This window comes from Petromyzon marinus, chromosome 26 (assembly GCF_048934315.1).
Source record: "Petromyzon marinus isolate PM22_M1 ecotype Great Lakes invasive population chromosome 26, UKy_Petmar_22M1.pri1.0, whole genome shotgun sequence".
NCBI classification, from domain to species: domain Eukaryota; kingdom Metazoa; phylum Chordata; class Hyperoartia; order Petromyzontiformes; family Petromyzontidae; genus Petromyzon; species Petromyzon marinus.
In genome coordinates this window covers 7,374,759-7,394,256 of record NC_133692.1, presented here as the reverse complement: position 1 = coordinate 7,394,256, position 19,498 = coordinate 7,374,759, and the positions used below count along the sequence as shown (strand labels likewise).

The window sequence follows — 19,498 nt, the reverse complement described above, 5'->3', positions numbered from 1 at the left end:
AGCGGGAACCATGTCCAGATCGGATTCTATTCCTCCTCCTCTTATTATTATTATTCGCTTGCTACTTCTGAAGAACTTTGATCTCACCCATGTGTTTGACAGCAGAATTCTTTGAGATTCTGGGGAATAGGGCTCATTTGTGATGGCGCGCCGAGTGAACGAAACAGACGCAGCTTTGTAAAATTCACTCATTTATGCAAAATGTTCAAGTATTGTGTATAACATTTGTGGGGGGGTGGGGGGGTAGCGAGGATGGAGGGTTGGGGCGGTGACACAGCGGTGAATGGAACTGTGCTGTGAACTCGGTGACCTGAGTTCAATTGCCGGCCACGGATAACATCAGTGGCCGAGTGATATACAAACGGGTCCTTAAGCCTGCCCTTCACCAACGCGCAGTAACCAGCGTGGTGACGTATGGTCAAACAACCCATCATGGCCTATACTGCATTTGGGAAGTCTTCCTCCAGCACTGGATTGATGCAAGGGCCGCTGTGCGTGTACACGTGCGCGCCAATTGAATAAACGTCCCGGCAAAACACGGAACGCTGGCCCAACGTTCGGGGAACCTTAAGGCAACGTTGGAGGAACGTTGGGCCAACGTTGTGGGAATACTGGCACAATGCTGAGGGGGAAACGTTGAGGCAATGTTTAGGCTAACGTTAATCCAACGGTTCCGACCACTTGTCCCAACGTTGGGCCAACGTTGCACGTTTTCTGTGGGTGTTAACTCTTATCTGTTATAAGGTTGACGGTGCTGTTTGTTTCCGGCAGCTTGATGTCACTGCTAAAGTTTTACGACGTCGCATCAGCTGATGCTGTTGTGGGGGGGGGGGGGGGGGGGGTTATGTCTGGATCTGTGTACGGTCAAGTACAGCAGGCGTATAAACACACGACGAAGCAACGAGAAGCATTTCTTGCCGAAAGTTTATTATTACTATGTACAAAATATAATTCTGTAAGCAATGTTAATTTTCGAGTGCATTAAACTCTCTATTGTAACTCAATCGATCTCAAATGCGACGAGGGTGAGGTTCATTTTCAAATCAAGGCTCCGGACAGCAATACGGACTGCAGGTTGCTGCAGTATAATGGGACGAGGACCGCAAAAAAAATTAATGGGCACCATGAATGATCTGAAGAGAGAAAAACAAAGCCCTCCCGCTGGCGAATCTTTGTCAAAGCAAATGTTTACAACAACAAAAAATAGTCTAAAATAAAAACATTTTATCGTCAAGAATAAGACATTTCTGAGAGATTAATAGCCATATACAGACTGTACAAATATAAAGAATCCAGATTAAATTGTTTTAGCTCACTCAGTCTTAATAATAATAAGAATATCGCGGACGGACGGCAGCACGGAGAGTGAAAAACAAATTAAAATTATACGTTTAAAAAAGTAACAACAATAAAATATGCACGCACGATAAAATTTAACACATTTAGTACGCTAAATGACACTTCCGTTGAATGCGTATAAGTTTAAACAAAAACGTTGGACATCGTAGATCGGCAGGCGATGTAAAAATTGAAACCAAATTCTGCACGTCGCACACGCCATCGCTTCGGTCTGCGATGTTTCTTTTAATTTTCATGTCCCAGACGGGTTCCTTCCAACGACTGAGCCACTCTTTTGAAATTTACACTGGCTCACGTTTTTGTTATTGTTGTTGTTATTGTTCGATGCCTCTCATCCGCACACCCGGGGCATGGGCAAGTTTAAACCGAACAACAAACCAAACCGATGAAAAACGTGGCTTGCATTTTGCATTGATACAGAGGATCAGCCCTGTGTTGCCAATCCACTGCTGAATGAACAGGACCTCGCCATGCCGTGTCTTGGCTCGCGGAGAATTCGTCAGTGAGTGTGGATTTTTTTTGTATTTTACCAGGTAAGGCCCACACTGAGCTATAGCGCTCCTTTTTTTCCAGAAGCGACCTGGCCACAAATGATAGCTCAACGAAGTGGCTTATCATCACGTGGACATTTATAGCAGCCAAATACTCTGAGCGCGTGATGTTCATTCTAAAATGTGGGAGGAAAAAACCGTAGGACCCGGAGGAAGATCCACGCGACCACGGGGAGAACATGCAAACTCCAAGTATACAGGCATCGTCAGGGTCGGGATCGAACCCACGACCTCCTGTATATCAGGCGAGGTAGTTAACATCTCCTAGCCACCGTGGCGAGATGAGTTGATGAAGCGATAACAATGATTCCACGGCAAAAAAACGTCTTCATATCGATGGTGACATAATCAGGAAATAGACTGTTACCAGCACTTTTTTATTTTAATCATTATTATCATAAGGGAAGACTTCGAAAAGGGGAAGGCATCTTCTTTAGTCCTCACAGAGGATTGTTTTGTATCTCATTCGACCGCGCCACTCATTCGTAGTTTTTTTTTTTACAACAGCTCAAACGCCCGGCGGATGCGATAAGCAAAACGATGGCAACATTTGCGTCGACTCGGAAAAGACTCAAACATCTTCATAAACCAAAACGCAACAACGAAAAATGAAAACAAAAACATTTGCACAGTGAGATTAAGACACCTTCGAATAATTATTAAATATGCAGACGTGTTGCACAAACGATTTGTTCTCGTGAACTTTTTTCAAAGTAACCGGTGTTTGGCCGTGGACTGCCATTGCAGATATAGTGTTCCTGCGTGTTACGCGTGGATTTGCAGTGGTGGTGGTGCGAATGATGGTGGTGGTGCTGATGGTGGTGATCGCAGTGGTGGTCGTGTTGGTAATGGTGCTGGTGGTGGTGACGGTGGTGGTAGTGATAGTAATGGTGGTGGAGTCATTGTTTTAATTGGTAATGGTGGTGGTGTTGATGGTGTTGGTGGTAATGGTGGCGGTTGTAATGGTTGGTGGTCGTGTTGGTAAATTGTACTGGTGGTGTAGGGTTGTTGTTGATTCTGGTGTTGGTTCTGATGGTGGTTGTGCTGGTTATGGTGGTGTTCGTAGTCATGGTAATGGTGGTGGTTGTGGTGAAAATGGTGCTGACAGTGGTGCTGGCAGTTGTGGTGTCGGAAATCATTGCCGTAGTGGTTCGCGCACTGCGCTGTGATCCTGCAAGCCAGACACAATTCCTTACTCCACGTGGCCTCCCCTAGGTCAACTCAGCCAAAAATGAGAACAGCGCATCTTGTTCTGTTTGACCATCAGCACCGGAGCGACGCACGCACCGCCAACCGCAGTGCAGGCGTTTGTTCGACACGGCTCCCGCAAATGTCCCTTTGCTCGCCGTACCAGCCTTCAGCTGACCAGTCATTCGGCGACCTCAATTCAACCGGGTGCGGACCCTCTCGAACCGCAAGTCTCTTCCCTGAAGGCTGACCCAGAGCAACAAGCCAAACCCTTGCTACAACAGCACTCTCCCTGACGACTGTCCATCCCGCAAGTCTGTGTTCGTTACTACCGGGCCCGTCGTCTCTGATGATTGGGGGTTTGTGATGGCCATTCCACGTGTTTTGTTGTCGTGGTGGTGGTGGTGGTGGTGGCGGTGGTGGTGGCAGCGGTGATGGTAATGTCCACTCGCCCGTATAGGCTGGCCCATCCCCCCTCCCCCCCCCACCCAGGGGGCTTCCATTTCGGCCACACCGACCGGATCAAATATTTCCGTGCCCGGCACACCGCATCCAGTACATCACCTCGAGACACCAATGCGTCTAGGGCCTGCTGAGCTGCGTGTAGATGGGCTGCTCCCAGTGCTGGGGGCTGTGCGCTGCCGCCGGCGCCACGGACGCGTGCAGCGGCGCCGCCTCGCCGCCCGGCGCGTACAGCGAGCACTGGCCCGCCGCCCCCGCGTACGACGAGAAGCCGCCCGAGTAGAGGCCGCTCGCCTGGTGGCCCGGCGAGTGCCCCGACATCTGGCTGTAGTAGGCGGCGGCGGCCGCTGCGGCCGCTGCGGCGGCGGTCGCCGCGGCCGAAGGCGACGATGAAGATGACGACGACGATGAAGATGACGACGACGATGAAGACGACGATGGTGACATGACGGCCGCTGTCGAGTGCTGGTGGTGGCCACTGCCCTGCTGCTGCTGCTGTTGATGGTGGTGGTGGTGGAGGGCACCGTGGTGGTGCTGCAGCTGCTGGTGGTGGTGGTGGTGGGCACCGCTGTGGTGCTCCGCGTACTCGTAGTGCTGCTGCTGCTGCTGCGAGCGTGCATTCTGCAGGTCGGAGAAGGGCGGCCCGTAGTGCTGGATGCTGAACGATCCGTAGCTGATCGTCGGCTGCTGCTGCTGCTGCTGTGGAGGCGGAGGCGAGTTTTGCTGTTGCTGCTGCTGTACGGCAGCCTGCTGCTGCTGGCTGTAGTGACTCGGGCTCAGCTGCTCGGTCTTGATGTGCGTCGGCCGCTCCTGCTCCTGCAGCTTGGCCGTCCAGCCGGCCGCCACCGCCGCCGCCGTGAGGCCGTAGCCGTACTGGCTGTGCGGCAGGTACTGGTCGAACTCGTTCACGTCGAAGGGCTCCATGTTGGAGATGACCTCGCTGCTCAGCTCGCCCATGTCCACGTTGCTGAAGTCGATGTGCTGGCGAGCAGGGGTCGCAGCAGCCTGCTGCTGCTGCTGGTGGTGGTGGTGGAGTTGATTGTGGTGCTGCTGCTGCTGCTGCGAGTGCTGATGGTGCTGCTGCTGCTGCTGCGAGTGCCCCATGCTTGGGGCGGTGGGAGCGACGCACGTTTGGCTTTCGGGCGCCTGGAGGGGGCGCTTGGCGTCTCCGCCGCCAGCCTTGGCGCCCTGCTCCGTCTTGGGCGTGCTGGGCGGGGTGGGAGGGCTCTGTGCCTGGCCTGCTCCAGACAGCACGGAGGGCGGGCAGGTGGGTGGGGGGGGTTCCCCTCTCGGTTAAATCACAACAAACAACGGAACGATAGCACGACCGCTTTGCGCACTGCGGGCGTAAGCTACGAATTTACATTCGTGTTCATCGTCACCATCGTGCTGGTAATGATGATGATGACGAATAAGAGGCCGTCCATAAATGACGTCACGCGATTTTGGACCATTTTTGGCCTCCCCCCTCTCGTTACACGGCGTCACAAAAAGTCAGACCCCCCCTCAAATATGACGCCACAAAGCTCTGTCTCCCCCCCCCCCAAAAAAAAAAATCATGCTTGAAATCGCTTTATACTATTGTCATTGTAGTGCGTATTTAATGTGGCGCTGCACTCTGATGTTGAAGGAGAAAACATTTATTAAAAAGTCTATTTAATTAAGTAGAACGTGTTTATATTTATTTAAAGTTGCGCATTTCGACGTGACGTCACATTTCTCAACTCCCCCCCACCTCGTCACACATCGTTAACAAATGTCCGACCCCCCCCCCCCCCCCGCCGAGGTGCGTGACGTCATTTATGGACGGCCCCTAACTTGTTTGACATTGATGCAGCCTCGTTGTATTGGGGGGTGGAGGCAGCTGAGCTTCCACTACTGAAGGGTCAGCCTCTCACTGCCTCCCACCAACCCACCACCGTTTCAAAATGCTTCTAAATTGCCTCGGTGGAGTCAACTCAAACTGCTGATGGGGACGTTGGTTTCGCCGTTTGACTTGCGTCGCGTCGCGCCTCCCCCTGCCCGCCACGCCTCTCCCAACCCTGATATCTAATTATAAGTCACTCAGTCTCTCCGGGGCTCTCGGTTCAGTTGTTTTACAGCACGGTGAGGTCAGCCCCCGGTTTGCAAGCCACCTGCTAAACAAGGCCAGTAAAAAGGACGTGATGTAGCCAGGACGGCAGCTGATAAGGGCAACGTACCAGACGGCACGGGGTGGGCCTTTTAAGGCTGAGTCGACCTAGGGAAGCCGATAAGAGTGACCTGAAATCAAATCCCGGTTGTTGGGATCGTCGGGGAGCGGGCCACAAACCATTGCGACTTCGACTTATCGGGTGAACGTTTTAAAGGCTGAGCCTACCTAAGTGGAATCCGAAACCCCCGGGAAATCATTCGTGAATCGCGGCTGGAGCTCGCGGGTTATTGGGCAGAGCAATGTTGGCACTGCTCGTGTAACTTATCCACGCATGAACACGTAAGCACACCGACGCATGAACACACAGGCACACGCATTAACATGCATGCACACACGGGATCGCACACACAAGCAAACATGCACACTCACAGGCACTGAAATTAACGCTCGGACGTGAACGTACAATAAACGTGTGATAACGACACTTACACGCAGACGTGCGCACGCACAGATACTAGCAACGCTCGCCTGTAGAGCCTTAACAGACTGTGAGGGCAAGTGCTGTTAGCGAGCACCTATTAAGTCCGGCATAACACACGAGGGGGTGGTGGGGTCAGAACCACGCTGAGCCACATTTAACCTCCTCAATAATCCACAATAGAAGGGTTTTTTTTATAGGTTAGATCGCGCACATATAAATGTGTCGGGTTTAAATAGTGAGCTTCGTGATGTACATGACAAACCTCACTAATTGGATGTGTCGGGTGGTGGTGGTGGTGGTGGTCTTAACGACACATTTATATTTACGCGATCTAACCCCCCCCCCAAAAAAAAAACTCTGTTATGGATAATATCGTTCGCGAAAGCCTTCTACGTGTTCAACTCCTCGGTGCTGATGTTTACACAGCGCACCAGCTTCATGCCGCAACGCGTTCCCCGTGACACGGGATGACGCCGAGGGGACAATCCGAATGCGGTGAGCTCCACCAGAGGGCCTGACCTCTGCGCCGATGGTGGCGCGTACGCTTCCCTCGGCGGAGGAGCGCCTTTGCCTCTCCCTCGGAATTGTTCAGGTATCTCTGCGTAAAGTGCACGCGCTAAATATTGACGTCGCACTTTGTTGCCCCTGGCTTCGGACAGTCGCCGAAAAAACGAATGCTGCAACTCGCATGTCTTTCTCTTGTGCTCTCAATTATATCCCGCGAGCAATCTTTGCCTACTTTTAGACTTTATTTGCATTTTTTTTACTTTTTTTGGTAAAGGATATGATTTCCAAAAGAAAGCAACACACATGTAAATAACACTGTCGAAAAATAAAACAATAAATAATAGGTGACGTTTCAGGCAATGGCTCTTCTTATAGCAAACAAATCGGATCAAATAATGTTTACATCATGGACCTTCTTTGCCAGTACCAAAATATGAGAATACTTTTTTCCCTTTTATTTGTCAACAAAACAGCTGTGTTAATTTGTAAAAACACCAAGCTGAAACCTTTTACAAGGAATCATGTCTGCATTAACCACAATACTTGTGGTCAGAATATATTGGCATTGTCTTTGAAACTGATTGGTCTACACCAGAGACGACTTTCTTTTGAGCCTCGTCTCAAACGGTGTTAGACGAGAGGACGCCAAAAGGCGTGGACCAATCAGTTTCAAAGACAATGCCACATATATTATCAGAGGTTTCATTTTGTTTGCATTTTGACGACAAGCATTGTGGCTAATGCAGACATGATTCCTTGTAAAAGGTTTCAGTTTGGTGTTTTAACAACTTAACACCTGTTTTGTTTCCAGATAAAAGGGGAAAAAACTTATTCTCGAAGAATGGTGTTGCTGTTGTTAACAAATGTGTTTCGTTAATTGTGCTTCTGCACCACTGCCAACGTAGCAGCAGCGGTATCGCACACAAGAAAATTGTCCCAGCCATATCAACAATTATTTTAATGAGCGACACGTGTACTTATCACCAAACAATTCATTAAACAGCTGCCCAACTGCAAAAAAGGTTATCTCTCACGTAGATAATTAACGCTTGCATTTGCCAGTAACGTTCTCAGTCAGATAAAAAAACGATGAAGGATCAGTGAGGTAACTGGGTGGGTTTAATGATCTCCCGTGGGGGAGATGATCATCCAGCAGTGCATCGAACAAGGGCTGTCAAAATAACTGGGTTCATAAACTGCATCTCCTCCCACTCCCCAAATCCCCCCCCCCCCCCACGAAGAACCCCCTCCCCCTTGCCCCCCACCTTCTATCGTAATTCTTAACACATTTCTTTGCTGAAAATGTCATAACTCGGGGCTTAGCTACGGTCTTCTTAACCCAACACCCTGGGACAATTCTCTCAGCTCGCGTTGCCTGATAGCCCAATGAAGTGACTTATGGCGTGGAAATGTATATCAGCCAAATACTCTAAACGCGTGTTTCTAAATGCGGAGGGAAAAACCCCAGGACCCGGAGAAAAATCCACAGGACCAAATATACAGCAGCAGGCGTCAAGGTCGGGATCGAACCCACGCCCTCCTTGCATACCAGGCGAGGAGGTCAACATCTCCTAGCCACCGCGGCGCCTCGCAAGAGCAGGTGGAGAGCCGAGCACTCACCGGTGTGGGCCGACAGGGATATGGGATCACCCAGGGACCCGCCCTCGCCGTGGACCCCCTTGAAGATCCCTCCGTGGGGGTCCGCCCCGCAGGGGCTCGCCGCGTCCCCGTCGCCGGAGCCCTTGACCGATTTCCGCCGGCGTGGTTGGTATTTGTAGTCTGGGTGGTCCTTCTTGTGCTGCACGCGCAGCCGCTCGGCCTCCTCGATGAACGGTCTCTTCTCGTTCTCGTTCAGGAGGCTGCGTGCGGTGATGATGATTACGATGATGATCGCGGCGATGATGATGATGATGAGATCGATTGATTGGTTACGGTGTCGTGATGATTGATGGTGGTGGTTATTACGGCGATGAGTGATGCAATGGATGGTATTTTTTGACATCACGATGATGATTGGCAGTTAGAATATAGTGATGTAGATTGATCACAGAAGAGCGAGCGTGTTAAACGTCATCAACGACGATGATTGATGATTTTGGTGATGATGGTAAGTGAGCAAATGGTAATTTTTAGCATCGCAACGATGGTGGCGAAAGTTATGTGGTTTTGCAGAGAGCATTTCGATCATCAATCATAATGACGACGATGATTCCAAATGATAACGATGACAATGATTACCATTTTGAAAAGATGATGATGATAGAGAGATGGGGAGATAAATTCATGCGCGGACACAGAAGAAAGAAAAACAATAATATTAGTACACGTAACTACTGCATATCACTCGTGCGGTAATACAGACGCAACGGGATAGTAGCAGCCGCATGTGCAATCACGTGTATGGAAGAGGCAGGTGGCAACCACGTGGATTGGACAGGCATGCCAAATAGATGGCCTCATTTTTTGTGTATGGATATCCACTATCGTTCACTTGACTTTTCCACTCAGCCACTCAACAACCGCCGACTCGCTCCCTCACTCACTCGATAACTCACTCAATCTCACACTCATTGATTCACTCACTTCAATCCAGTAACTCATCACTCGCGTGTTTACGCACTCGCTCACTCATACACTCAGTCACTTGCTAAAAACGAGCGTTCACTCACTTATTCACTCACTCGTAGATTAAATTTCACTGCTCGCTCATTCACTTAACTCACTCGCGCGCTACCTCACTCACCAACCTCACTCGTTCACTCGAGCGCTCACCAAATGACTCTCGCGCGAACGCATTCTCTCAATCACGCGCTCCCTCATACGCACACTCAGTCACTCACGAATTCACTCGTCCATGCACCAACTCACTCACCGGCTTACCAGCACCATTCACTCACTGACTCACAAACTCACGAAAACTCTCGCTTGCTCACCGCCTGCCCCCCCCTCCCTTCTTTCTCCACCTACATCACGTCTGTTGGAACGAGAGACGTGCCCTGGGGGATTTCATAACGGCACTCCCTTACCCTCCCCCGCCCCATCCCTCAATCCCTCAGCCAAGTCCACTGAAAACTGGGCACCACTGCCACGCTGCTTTAGATTATTCTCGCAAAGGGCTCAGCACCAGGGCTTAATTTCGCAGCGATATTTTGTGGAAAGCTGCTGCTAGGCTGGATTGGAGCAATATGGATTATCGGTGCAAGGCACTGCCAGTAGAATACAAGTTATGCCCGTGATATGAAAACAAAACAAAAATTATTCCTATAACCTTTTGAACAGGTTAATACAAACCCAGTGTAAAAAAATAACATAGAAGGGTCATTGCCCGAAACGTCGGCTGCTATATATGCGCCACTGCCAACGCAGAAGTATCGCAACACGTCTTGTCGTGATGTTGAGTGGAGTTGACCAATAACAACAATGATAAAAAAACAATTGATATTGTGCAGCTCTTTGCTGTAAATCCACGAGAGTTGTTTCTCGATTCTCACTCACGGCCAGCACCAGCGACTATTATCCGAACCGGTCCTGGGCCTCCCCTCGATCGACTCAGCCTCAAATGCGCACCTGGTTCAATGGATAAACTTCCTCACGATGGAGCTAAATGGTGCCCGGCATGGTGCTGACCCCCCCCCCCCCCCCCACCCACCACGTATTATAAGGCGCTCGCGAACAGCACTTTCCCCAAAAAAGTTTGTAAAGGCTATACGGGGAATCTTTATCTTTATCTTTTTTGCTTGACCACAAACTACATCATGCTTGCCCGTGCCAGTTGGGGGAAGCGGACAGGGGGCGGCCAGAACCGGCTCAGATATCAATCACTCGCCACTGATGTTAGCCGTGCCCATAAATCTAACGCAGTTAGGTAGTGGCCAACATTGCCCGCCCTTCCCCTACCCTAGCCGATGTATATCTTGCGTGTAAGCATCTCACGTGTATATCTTGATTGACATTGTAATATCGTGTGGTCACATAACTCAGCTCATATGTTTAAAATCATATTTTATTTCACTCACTGAAGTACGTTACATTGCATGAAGAGAAAGGCAAAATTCTGCACCCCAAGATATTAGTTTGATTCTTGAAACTGCGCGAACCTTCTAATGACCAGCGTGGAGAAGTATGGTCAAGCAACATCACCATGATCGATACGGCGTCCGGTAGGCGGTGCAAACCCGTGCACAATTCCCAGTTCTCTGAGCCATTCCCAGCTACAAACGTCTATTCCTACACCGGTGCATCGCCAAGGACCACGCCTGTCAATCCACTGCTGGATGAACGTGCCCTTTGCACGACGCGTCAGCCACGGAGGGTTGATTGAGCACCGACCCGCATTGACCAGCGTGTAAAAATCGACGGTCAAACATAACCCCCGTGATTGAAAAGGCATGGGGTGGTGGCGGAGTAGGTTGGTATGATTGCACTCAGCAAACGGACTGATTGGCAAGCGAGGCTGAAACGGAGTCTCGTAATTAATTAAATACAAAAAAATGCAATGCGATGCAACACGCACACACACTGTTGCGTTTACGTAGCGTCTACACGCAGCTGAATCTCAAGTCGTAATGCCGACACAGTAGTGGGGGCACGTGCATCACAGGCAACATACATTGACTATTTTATTTTGAACACACACACGCAGAGAGAGAGACATATCCGATGCTGAAGAGGAAATTGTGGGAAAGTTATTTCGCCTGCAATTGGACAGGAGAGGGCAGTCAGCGAGGGCACGGTGTGAGCGAGTCAACAGCGTGCAAGGTGAGTTCTAACCTCCAGACTATTATAAGAACAACAGAAGAGAGGAGGAGCGGCCTACCAAAACAAAGATAAAGATTCCCCCTCACCCACCCTGCATAGCCTTAACAGACTGTTGGGGCAAGTGTTGTTGGCGAGTAGCAGCACCTTTGCCCAGGACCCGTTCTAATAATCATCGAACTCCAGTGGCCGGGTTTCGTAGCGTAGCGCGCTAGCTGCTATACAACCGCTCCCCAACACACACACACACACCAACACACACACACACCAACACCCACTCACGCCAACACACACTCACCAACACACACACACACGCCAACACACACACACACCAACACCCACTCACGCCAACACACACTCACCAACACACACACACACCAACACACACACACACGCCAAAACACACGCACGGACACGTACAGCGAAGATGACAACCAAAGCTCACTCACCGCCACAGCTTGCCCAGAGTCTTGCTCAGCTCGGCGTTGTGCAGGTGCGGGTACTGATCGGCGAGCTTGCGACGCGCCGCCTGCGCCCATACCATGAACGCGTTCATGGGCCTCTTCACGTGCGGCTTGCACTTGGAGGAGCCGTTCACCCTGACGGGCATCGGCACCAGGGTCCAGTCGTAGCCCTTGAGCACCTGGCTCACGGCCTCGCGGATGCTGTCCGGGAACTTCTCGTCGTCGTCATACCGAGTCCCGCAGCCGCTCTTGCGCGACCCTGCGACCCCGTGGCCGCCCACACCGCCGACGTTGCCGGCCAAGCCACCGCCGCCGCCCCCGCTCATCCCGGCCCCGTAGCTGCCCAGGCCGCTCTCGTCGCTGTCGGAAGCGCCGCTCAGAGAGCCCCCGTGCAGCGACGGCTCAGACTCGACGTCGGACACGTCCGGGCTCGGCACGTGCGACAGCATGTTGTGCAGTCGCTTCTCTGCCATCGCTCGCTCGAATCGCTCGCTTCCTCTGCGCGCTGCTGCGGCTGTGTGTGTGTGTGTGGCTGCCTCCCCCTCTGTCTCGCTAACGCTTCGCTCGGCGCGTGTCTCGCTGTGGGTGCGTGCGCGCCTATCTCTCGATCGCTGCCGTCTCTCAAAGCACCGCTGGCTCTGACGCCGCCTCTCTCGCGGGACAAGGTTGCGAAGACCGACTGCGCGGAACGGAGGGTGCTCAGCGCCGGAGATGCAATGCAGAGCTTAGGACTCCCGTAGCTGTGCTGCTGACACGTAGCGTCAACACGGGGGGGCAGAGCATCGACGCTCGCTGTGTAAAAGAACGCAGCCGAAAACGTGCCAATGACGAATGAAAATACCGACGATGGTAACGATGCGAGTAATGACTCAGCCCGCGCGCTCGCTCCGCTCTCACTCTCTGTGTCTCTCCGTCCCTGCAGAGCCGCGCACAAACTCCACTTGGGCTTCGCTCACGTTATAAACGCCTAATTATAAACATCGCCGAGTGACTCAACCCTCCAGTGGGCGGGGAACCCATCCCCATTGGCTGAATGTTTCGTTATTTTATTTTCTACTTTTTTTTGTTCTGCGAGTCGGCACCCCGTGGGGGATGAGGGGGTGGAGGGGTGGGATGGGTGATGAGGGGGGCGAGGGGAGGAGGAGGTGCGCTGAATGGGTGGGGGTGCCTAGTTTCTTGTACGAGGTGGATGGGTGGGTGAATGCTGGACCGTGTGGCTGAGAGCGTTTGTGGCTTTTGCTGTTAGGATGGAGGATTGTGAATTCTGCCGCTGTTGCTGCTACCGCCGATGATGATTCTGCTACCGCTGCTCTTGTTCTGTCCTTCCTTCCGAATGAATCGTGACGGTGGAAGGCGCCTGGCCGGCATTCGGGCTTAACGATAACCTGTGCGTTGTCAAGAGATGTCTCGTCAGTTACCGACTCCTCTCACTCTGTGATGGTGCCAGGACACGAACCCGCGCAGGGCACGCGGGTAGGTCGACGCGTGGTGTATTGTGGACATGCTTAGAGAGGGGGGGGGGCAGGTCTTACACCTGTGTACTCACCCCGTACAAATAGTCAGCGATAGTTCCGTACATACCACGACTATCTTTAATAGTTACCGTGGCATTTACAGCCTGAGCGCCATACACTTAAGTGCCCAATGTTGGCCGATTAAACAGAAGGCTGGTAGGCGGCTCGTGGATAACGCGCGCTACTTCACCTGCATGTCATTTATTGATGGGAACGAGGCACCATCGTCCGTGTCTTTCTGCTTGTTTATTATTTACGCGCGGCTGCTTGGTTCGACGCGTTCCGCCTACAGCTGTATCGCTTAATGCGAAAGCTAAACGCGAGTTGCGTCGCGCTGAGTCGCATCGGCGTTTTTTTTGTGCGTGTGTTTTTTTTTGCGGATACGCAAATTGCAGGTGGTGACGAAGGGCACTCGTGTCTTTTTGTTCGCTACAGCGCCCGTTCGAACCCGCGTTCGACTCCCGCGCACGGCTATGCACGACGAACATCTGACCACGTGTTTGGGGCCCCGACCTGAACACAAGTACCTGGTGCCGATGTGACACGCATCATCGATGGGAGACTAAGTCGGCCGATGTTGGGCGCGGTGCTGGCCACGAACACTCTCTCGTTATGTGCCGCTCCGGCCTTCTAAAACGTATGTACGTTGAACTTCTTTCGCACCGTGCTAATCGGAGGTGGCGGGTGAAGGACAACAAACTGAAACACACAAACTGAAAGAGGTGTGTGGTGCGGATTATAAATGTTTACAAGCACTCTTTCCTGCGAGCAGTAAAGTCTGCTGCGTCCTAACTTGTTGCAACTTAATTCGGACAGATTGCTTTGATGTAAGTAAAAAAAAAAAAATCATCCGGATGTTTTGAGGGCAGGCATCGTCCAGCAGTGGATCGATCATAGCAGCTGATGATGAAATATAAACACATCTTCTCAGTTGCTGATTTATTAGCGCTGTACTTCGAGTGACGTTACCAATCCACCGATGGTTATCGACCCGCGACGGACGCCACGTGCCACTCGTGGGAGTTGTTCGACCATACTTCACCACTCTGGTGACCACGCGTTGGTGATGGACGGAGGCGGCGAGGGCAGCACCCGCTCCGTGAACGGGACTCTAACTTGTGTCGCTGCAGTGGTTTAGCGCAGTGGGCTAACCACAAAGACAAACGCACACACGCGCACTTGATGCCTGTGTATGTGCGTGTACATGTGGGGGAGCGGTAGTGTAGCGGTTAGCGAAGCTGCGCTAAGAGCCTGGCGGCCCCGGGTTCGATTCCCGCTCACGACCAAAAGCGGTGACGATTATTTGAACCGGTCCCGCGCCTCCCCTAGGCCGACTCAGCCTCAAATGAGTACCTGGTGCGATTTGTAAGCATCGCCACTGGGGAGACAAAGGCGGCCGGGCGTGGTGGCGGCCACCCACCCCCTCGTGTGTCGTGTCGGCCTTCATAGGTGTTCGCTAACAGTATTTTAAGGCTATATGGAGGTTTTTTGTCTTTGTGTGTGTCGACACGAATGACATTATTGCAATGGTCAACAGCGTCTTGCGTTAGAATTATGTAAACGACACATCACTAACGCATGTATTATATCATCACTATCATTATGAATGCTATGCACACACATGCATAGCCTTTATCCAGCATTGGATTAATTAAGTAATTGGTGGATTAATTTATTGGTTAATTATTCTTTATCATTTAATTATTCTATTTACTTTACATCATTACGCGTGTTATGCCCCGTTTTAGTAGCGCTTGAGTTCGTGGCACGACGTGCAGAGGCATTTAAGAAATTATTCGCTTCCAGGAGAGGCAATTGATACTAAACGTCTCTTACCTCGAGGTTCGGTTTATACCGATGGGGGGCAATGCCAGCAAACGAATTCTGACGAGTAAACAAACCAAATGACGTTACGATAGATATAAACACAGTGCTCCGGGGATTATAATATGTATACATTATACCGGCATATGTATATACATGGTTCACGAGTTAATGCTCATGTGATATTTCGAATAGACATTATATAAATGGCTTACAGCTCAACATACACACACGCATGCACGCATACACACGGTATATATGTAGTGTGTACATACACAGAATGTTTGACGACGGGGTAGCGGTTGGGCAGTGGTTAGCGCTCACAGCGCAATACAACGCGGCGAGACCTCTCGGTTTTGAGCCCCAGCCCCCGGCTAACATCAGTGGCGAGTGATACCTGAACCGGTTCTGGGCAAGCTAATTTTCTTCACGAACAACGCGAATGAGGAAGTATGATCCAACAAGCCCCATAACCTTACAACGCCGTGGGGGGCGGGGGGTGGTGGTGACCTTTATCCAGCAGTGGATTGAGAAAGGTGCTCCGAACAATATACGTATGGTGCATGTAGACACACACGCACACGTAGATGAACGCGTACAGATGCATACGTAGTGTTATATACATACTCTACGTGCTGCGTTGGTATAGGCAGGAGGCTAAGTCGCTATGAACATATATTGCATGAATATCTAAAGTAGAGTTGAGCTATAGAACAGCTGGCCATTGACGTTAACATCGCACATTTGTCAAACACACACACCTGGATATACAATCGCACAGTCGTACAAAGTCGTTATATTATTCGCGGAACATTTGTCAAAGGAATATACTGTACATAACTGTGCCATTGTACCAAATACGTAGCCGACAAGAGTTAGTTTTTTTAGTTTTTTGTTTACAAAATCCACAGTAGTTTATTATTGTATTACAGTAGTTAGTATCCTAAGTTGTATGTATCAGTTCATCGCGGAGGGATATGGGATTGGGCTAACGCAGGACCGTTGGGAGGACGTCTTCATCTAGCGGTAGATAGATACAGTATCACTAATTGACTGCTACTCCTGCTGCTGCTGATGATGATGATGATTTGGGTCTATGGTCATTTGTACATTTATCCGCGATATTTACATCAGTTACGGTACGTGTTTTGTATCGGTGCTTCTCCCCAGGGCAATTTGTCAATCCACTGCTGGATGAAGACCTCTGCGTCAACGTGGCATCCAGTCGTGTCGGTTGTTCCACTCGATCTCACTTCGCTCACGCTGGTGCTCGGTCTGGCTGGACGAAGGTGGTGGTGGTGGTGGTGGTTGTGGTGGTTGTGGCGGGGAGCGGTGGCGCGGTGGTTAGCGTGTTGTGCTCGGAACTCGGCGGTCCCCGAGTTCGAATCCCGCTCACGGCCACCAAACACCGGTGACGATTATCTGAACCGGTCCTGGGCCTCCCCCAGGTTGTCTCAACCTCACGTGAGTACCCGGTGCGGTGTGTAGTAAACATCGCCACGAGGGAGACAAAGGCGGTCGGGCTTGGTGCTGGCCATCCACCACCCTCAAAGGTGCTCGCTAACAGCACTTGCCCCAACAGTCTGTTGAAAGCTATACGGGGGAACTTTGTCTTTTGGTGGTGCGGAGGGGGCAGGGGGTGGGGGCATCGGTTCGGATATCGCTTCGCCACTGATGTTAGCCGTGGCCGGGAATAAATCGAACTCAGACCACTGTGGTTCAGATGATAGCGCACTGCGCTAATCTCTGCTCCACCGCTCCTCCACTCACGTGCGCAGCGTTCGCTGTCGCGCTCTGTAAGTGTGTATGGTCCTTTAATTAGATTAATGTAAATGTAGTATATACATATACAGTGATAGATTACTGGACATGACCCTTGTTTTAGATTACTGTGTTGTATATCGATGTGTGTGTATATATATACACGCACACATCAATTAATATACACACAGTAATCTATATACACACAGCAATCTAAAATAAGAATCACGTTGTCGAACGCAAACCGTGGGTGTCAATGTCCCACGTCAGTGAATCAACATGCAGAGATAATGACGATCACTCAAAAAAACCACTCACCTCATTCATCATCAACACCGTCCGATAAAGAGGACCATATAGACAGCGATAGGCTGACGTTTCAGACAACGACCCTTATTCGGGGTACATATGGTTGTTTGACACAGCTTTCTATGAAAGAGCCTATAATGCAAATCTAATCACAGTGCAAGACCACGATGTGTAAATTCCCCTGCCTCTGTGCAATCGCAGTGACAAGTACTTCCTCATTTTAACATTTGACCACAAACTCGGCCACCTAAGTTCGATTTCCCGAACACACGGGCTAAAATTAGTGACATCTGAACCGGTCTTGGTAAGCATCACATCATCAACTCGAACTTTCCAGCGTGGTGACCAACACGGCGTGGGGGGGGGGCCTTCATCCAGCAGTGGATTTAATAAAGGGCTGCAAATAGTCGTTAAACACGTGACTCGTAATTTACCACTGATCAGTAAAACACGAATGTCATGTATGAACACTCGTATTGTGTAATGCGTTTGTACTTTTGCGATGTATTTGTCATGCGAGGGGAGGGGATTAAAGTCAACGATGACTTCTGTCTCTCCGTGCGTTATTTTCTCGCGTGTTTACTCTTGCAATCAATGTGTGTGGCTGTCAACAGTAGCGACACAAGATGCGAAAATGTCTCCCTTTCAAAATAAAGGCTTCATTTCACTTGACTCTTCCACGCGGTTATCAGGTGTCGCGTTCGTCTGTTGTGAATTGTAAGTGAAAAAAAAATGCATTACTTACACAGCTCGTCGGTAAGCCAGTCACCCAAAGACAAAGATTACCCGTATAGCCTTAACAGGCTGTTGGGGAATGTGCTTCATTCGAGCACCTAACCCACCCTCTCGTATGCAGTACGAGGGGATAGCCAGCACCACGACCGGCCGCCTTTGTCTCCCGCGTGGCGATATTTATACATCGCACGAGGTACTCACTTGAGGCTGATTCGACCTAGGGGAGGACCAATGGCCGGTTCATATAATCGTCACTGGTCGTTGGCCGTGAGCGGGAATCGAACTCGATTCGTCGGGTTCGCAGCGCCGCGCGCTAACCGCTACACCACCGCTCCCCGCAGTCACGCGCATACACTCACTCACACACACAATCATCGACTCGCTCAGTCACTCACTTCATCCGCTCACCTGTCTAATTACTCATTCAATCGACTACTTGCTCAGTCAGTCTTCCATTCACTTGACTGACCGACCCATTTAGACACTCGCCCACTCATTCCCTCAGTCACTCACTGAGCCAGCCACTCACTAACCCGCTTAGTCATTCGCTAGTTCACTAATTCACTCGCGCTTACCCATTTACTCGCCAAATCAGTCAAACACTCGCTCACTCTACGCACTCATTGAGTCGTCTGCTCACCCATTCAATAAATCACTCAACCACTCCACTGGCAGCTTTGCGAGCGAGCCGGCCGGCCGGGCACGAGGTGACCTTCGGCGGAGCTCACTGGCTACTCCGTACGGCGCTGCAGTTTCCGCCGTTAGCCAGAGGGAAGCGCCACCGCCGAGGTGCCCGATACGAGCAAGTGCCGAGCCTCTCACAGTCAAACTGCCACCCCGTCAGCCAGCAGCGGATTGATTATGACCGACTAAAATTATGGCTGATGATGACATTTTTTTTGTTTTAGGGAGGACCGGGGAGGGCAGTGGCATAGCGGTTCGCATACTTGCTCCGTGAACCGAGACAACATGAGTTCGATTCCGGGGCATGGCTAACATCATTTGGTGAGTCTTTAAGTGATTTGATTGTGGACGCCCCTTCCTTCACCGACCCGTGCTATGTTACCAGCGTGGTGAAGCGTGGTCAAACAACCACGCGATTAACACGGCGTCGGGAGAAATGCACCGAGCAAGTGGAATTACAAACTGCTGTAGATGGCCATGTTTGCAAGCGTACTCAGGACGCTGAGTACGCTTGCAAACAGATGCAGCGCGACGTAGTGAGGGGTTAGTGGTAGCAGGGTCTGTCCGGCAATCTGGGAAATGTCCTTACTCGGTACACCACATCCAGTATACCTCTCGAGTAGCCACATGCCGACTCCGTTCTACCAGCGACTAAAAAAACACGAAATATTTCGTTGGAGAGTAGGCCTTTCGAGAGTGTGTTTGTGGCCCGCTCTCTCACACTAGCCAGGCAAAATAGCTGCGAGTATCCACACTTTACCCCGTCACAC

The 19,498-nt window shown here is 50.9% G+C and overlaps 1 protein-coding gene and 1 long non-coding RNA gene across 3 annotated transcripts; one reads left to right on the top strand and one right to left on the bottom strand.

Moving 5' to 3' along the window:
* Positions 1-910: 910 nt before the first annotated feature.
* On the bottom strand, positions 911-12,883 carry LOC103091855 (transcription factor SOX-9). The gene is made up of 3 exons (XM_032961232.2): positions 11,887-12,883; positions 8,303-8,541; positions 911-4,798 (listed from the first exon to the last, which is right to left on the bottom strand). The coding sequence occupies exons 1-3, from the start codon at positions 12,372-12,374 to the stop codon at positions 3,681-3,683; spliced, it is 1,845 nt and encodes a 614-aa protein (XP_032817123.1). The 5' UTR covers positions 12,375-12,883; the 3' UTR covers positions 911-3,680.
* A 111-nt stretch (positions 12,884-12,994) lies between these two features.
* On the top strand, positions 12,995-17,989 carry LOC142929190 (uncharacterized). Of its 2 annotated transcripts, none has more exons than XR_012945406.1 (2): positions 12,995-13,374; positions 13,851-17,989. It is a non-coding gene; the product is annotated as an uncharacterized LOC142929190 (long non-coding RNA). The 2 variants fall into 2 exon arrangements; XR_012945407.1 differs by having other exon boundaries at positions 13,811-17,989.
* The last annotated feature ends 1,509 nt before the right edge of the window (positions 17,990-19,498 follow it).

What these genes read in the sequence shown, in the direction of transcription:
- LOC103091855 (XM_032961232.2), bottom strand. Translation starts at nt 12,374, where the DNA reads ATGGCAGAGAAGCGACTGCACAACATGCTGTCGCACGTGCCGAGCCCG. An exon ending in ACTCTGGGCAAGCTGTGGCG is followed by an intron (nt 8,542 to 11,886) that starts GTGAGTGAGCTT and finishes CACCGCACGCAG; the next exon opens with CCTCCTGAACGAGAACGAGA. An exon ending in ATCCCTGTCGGCCCACACCG is followed by an intron (nt 4,799 to 8,302) that starts GTGAGTGCTCGG and finishes TGTCTGGAGCAG; the next exon opens with GCCAGGCACAGAGCCCTCCC.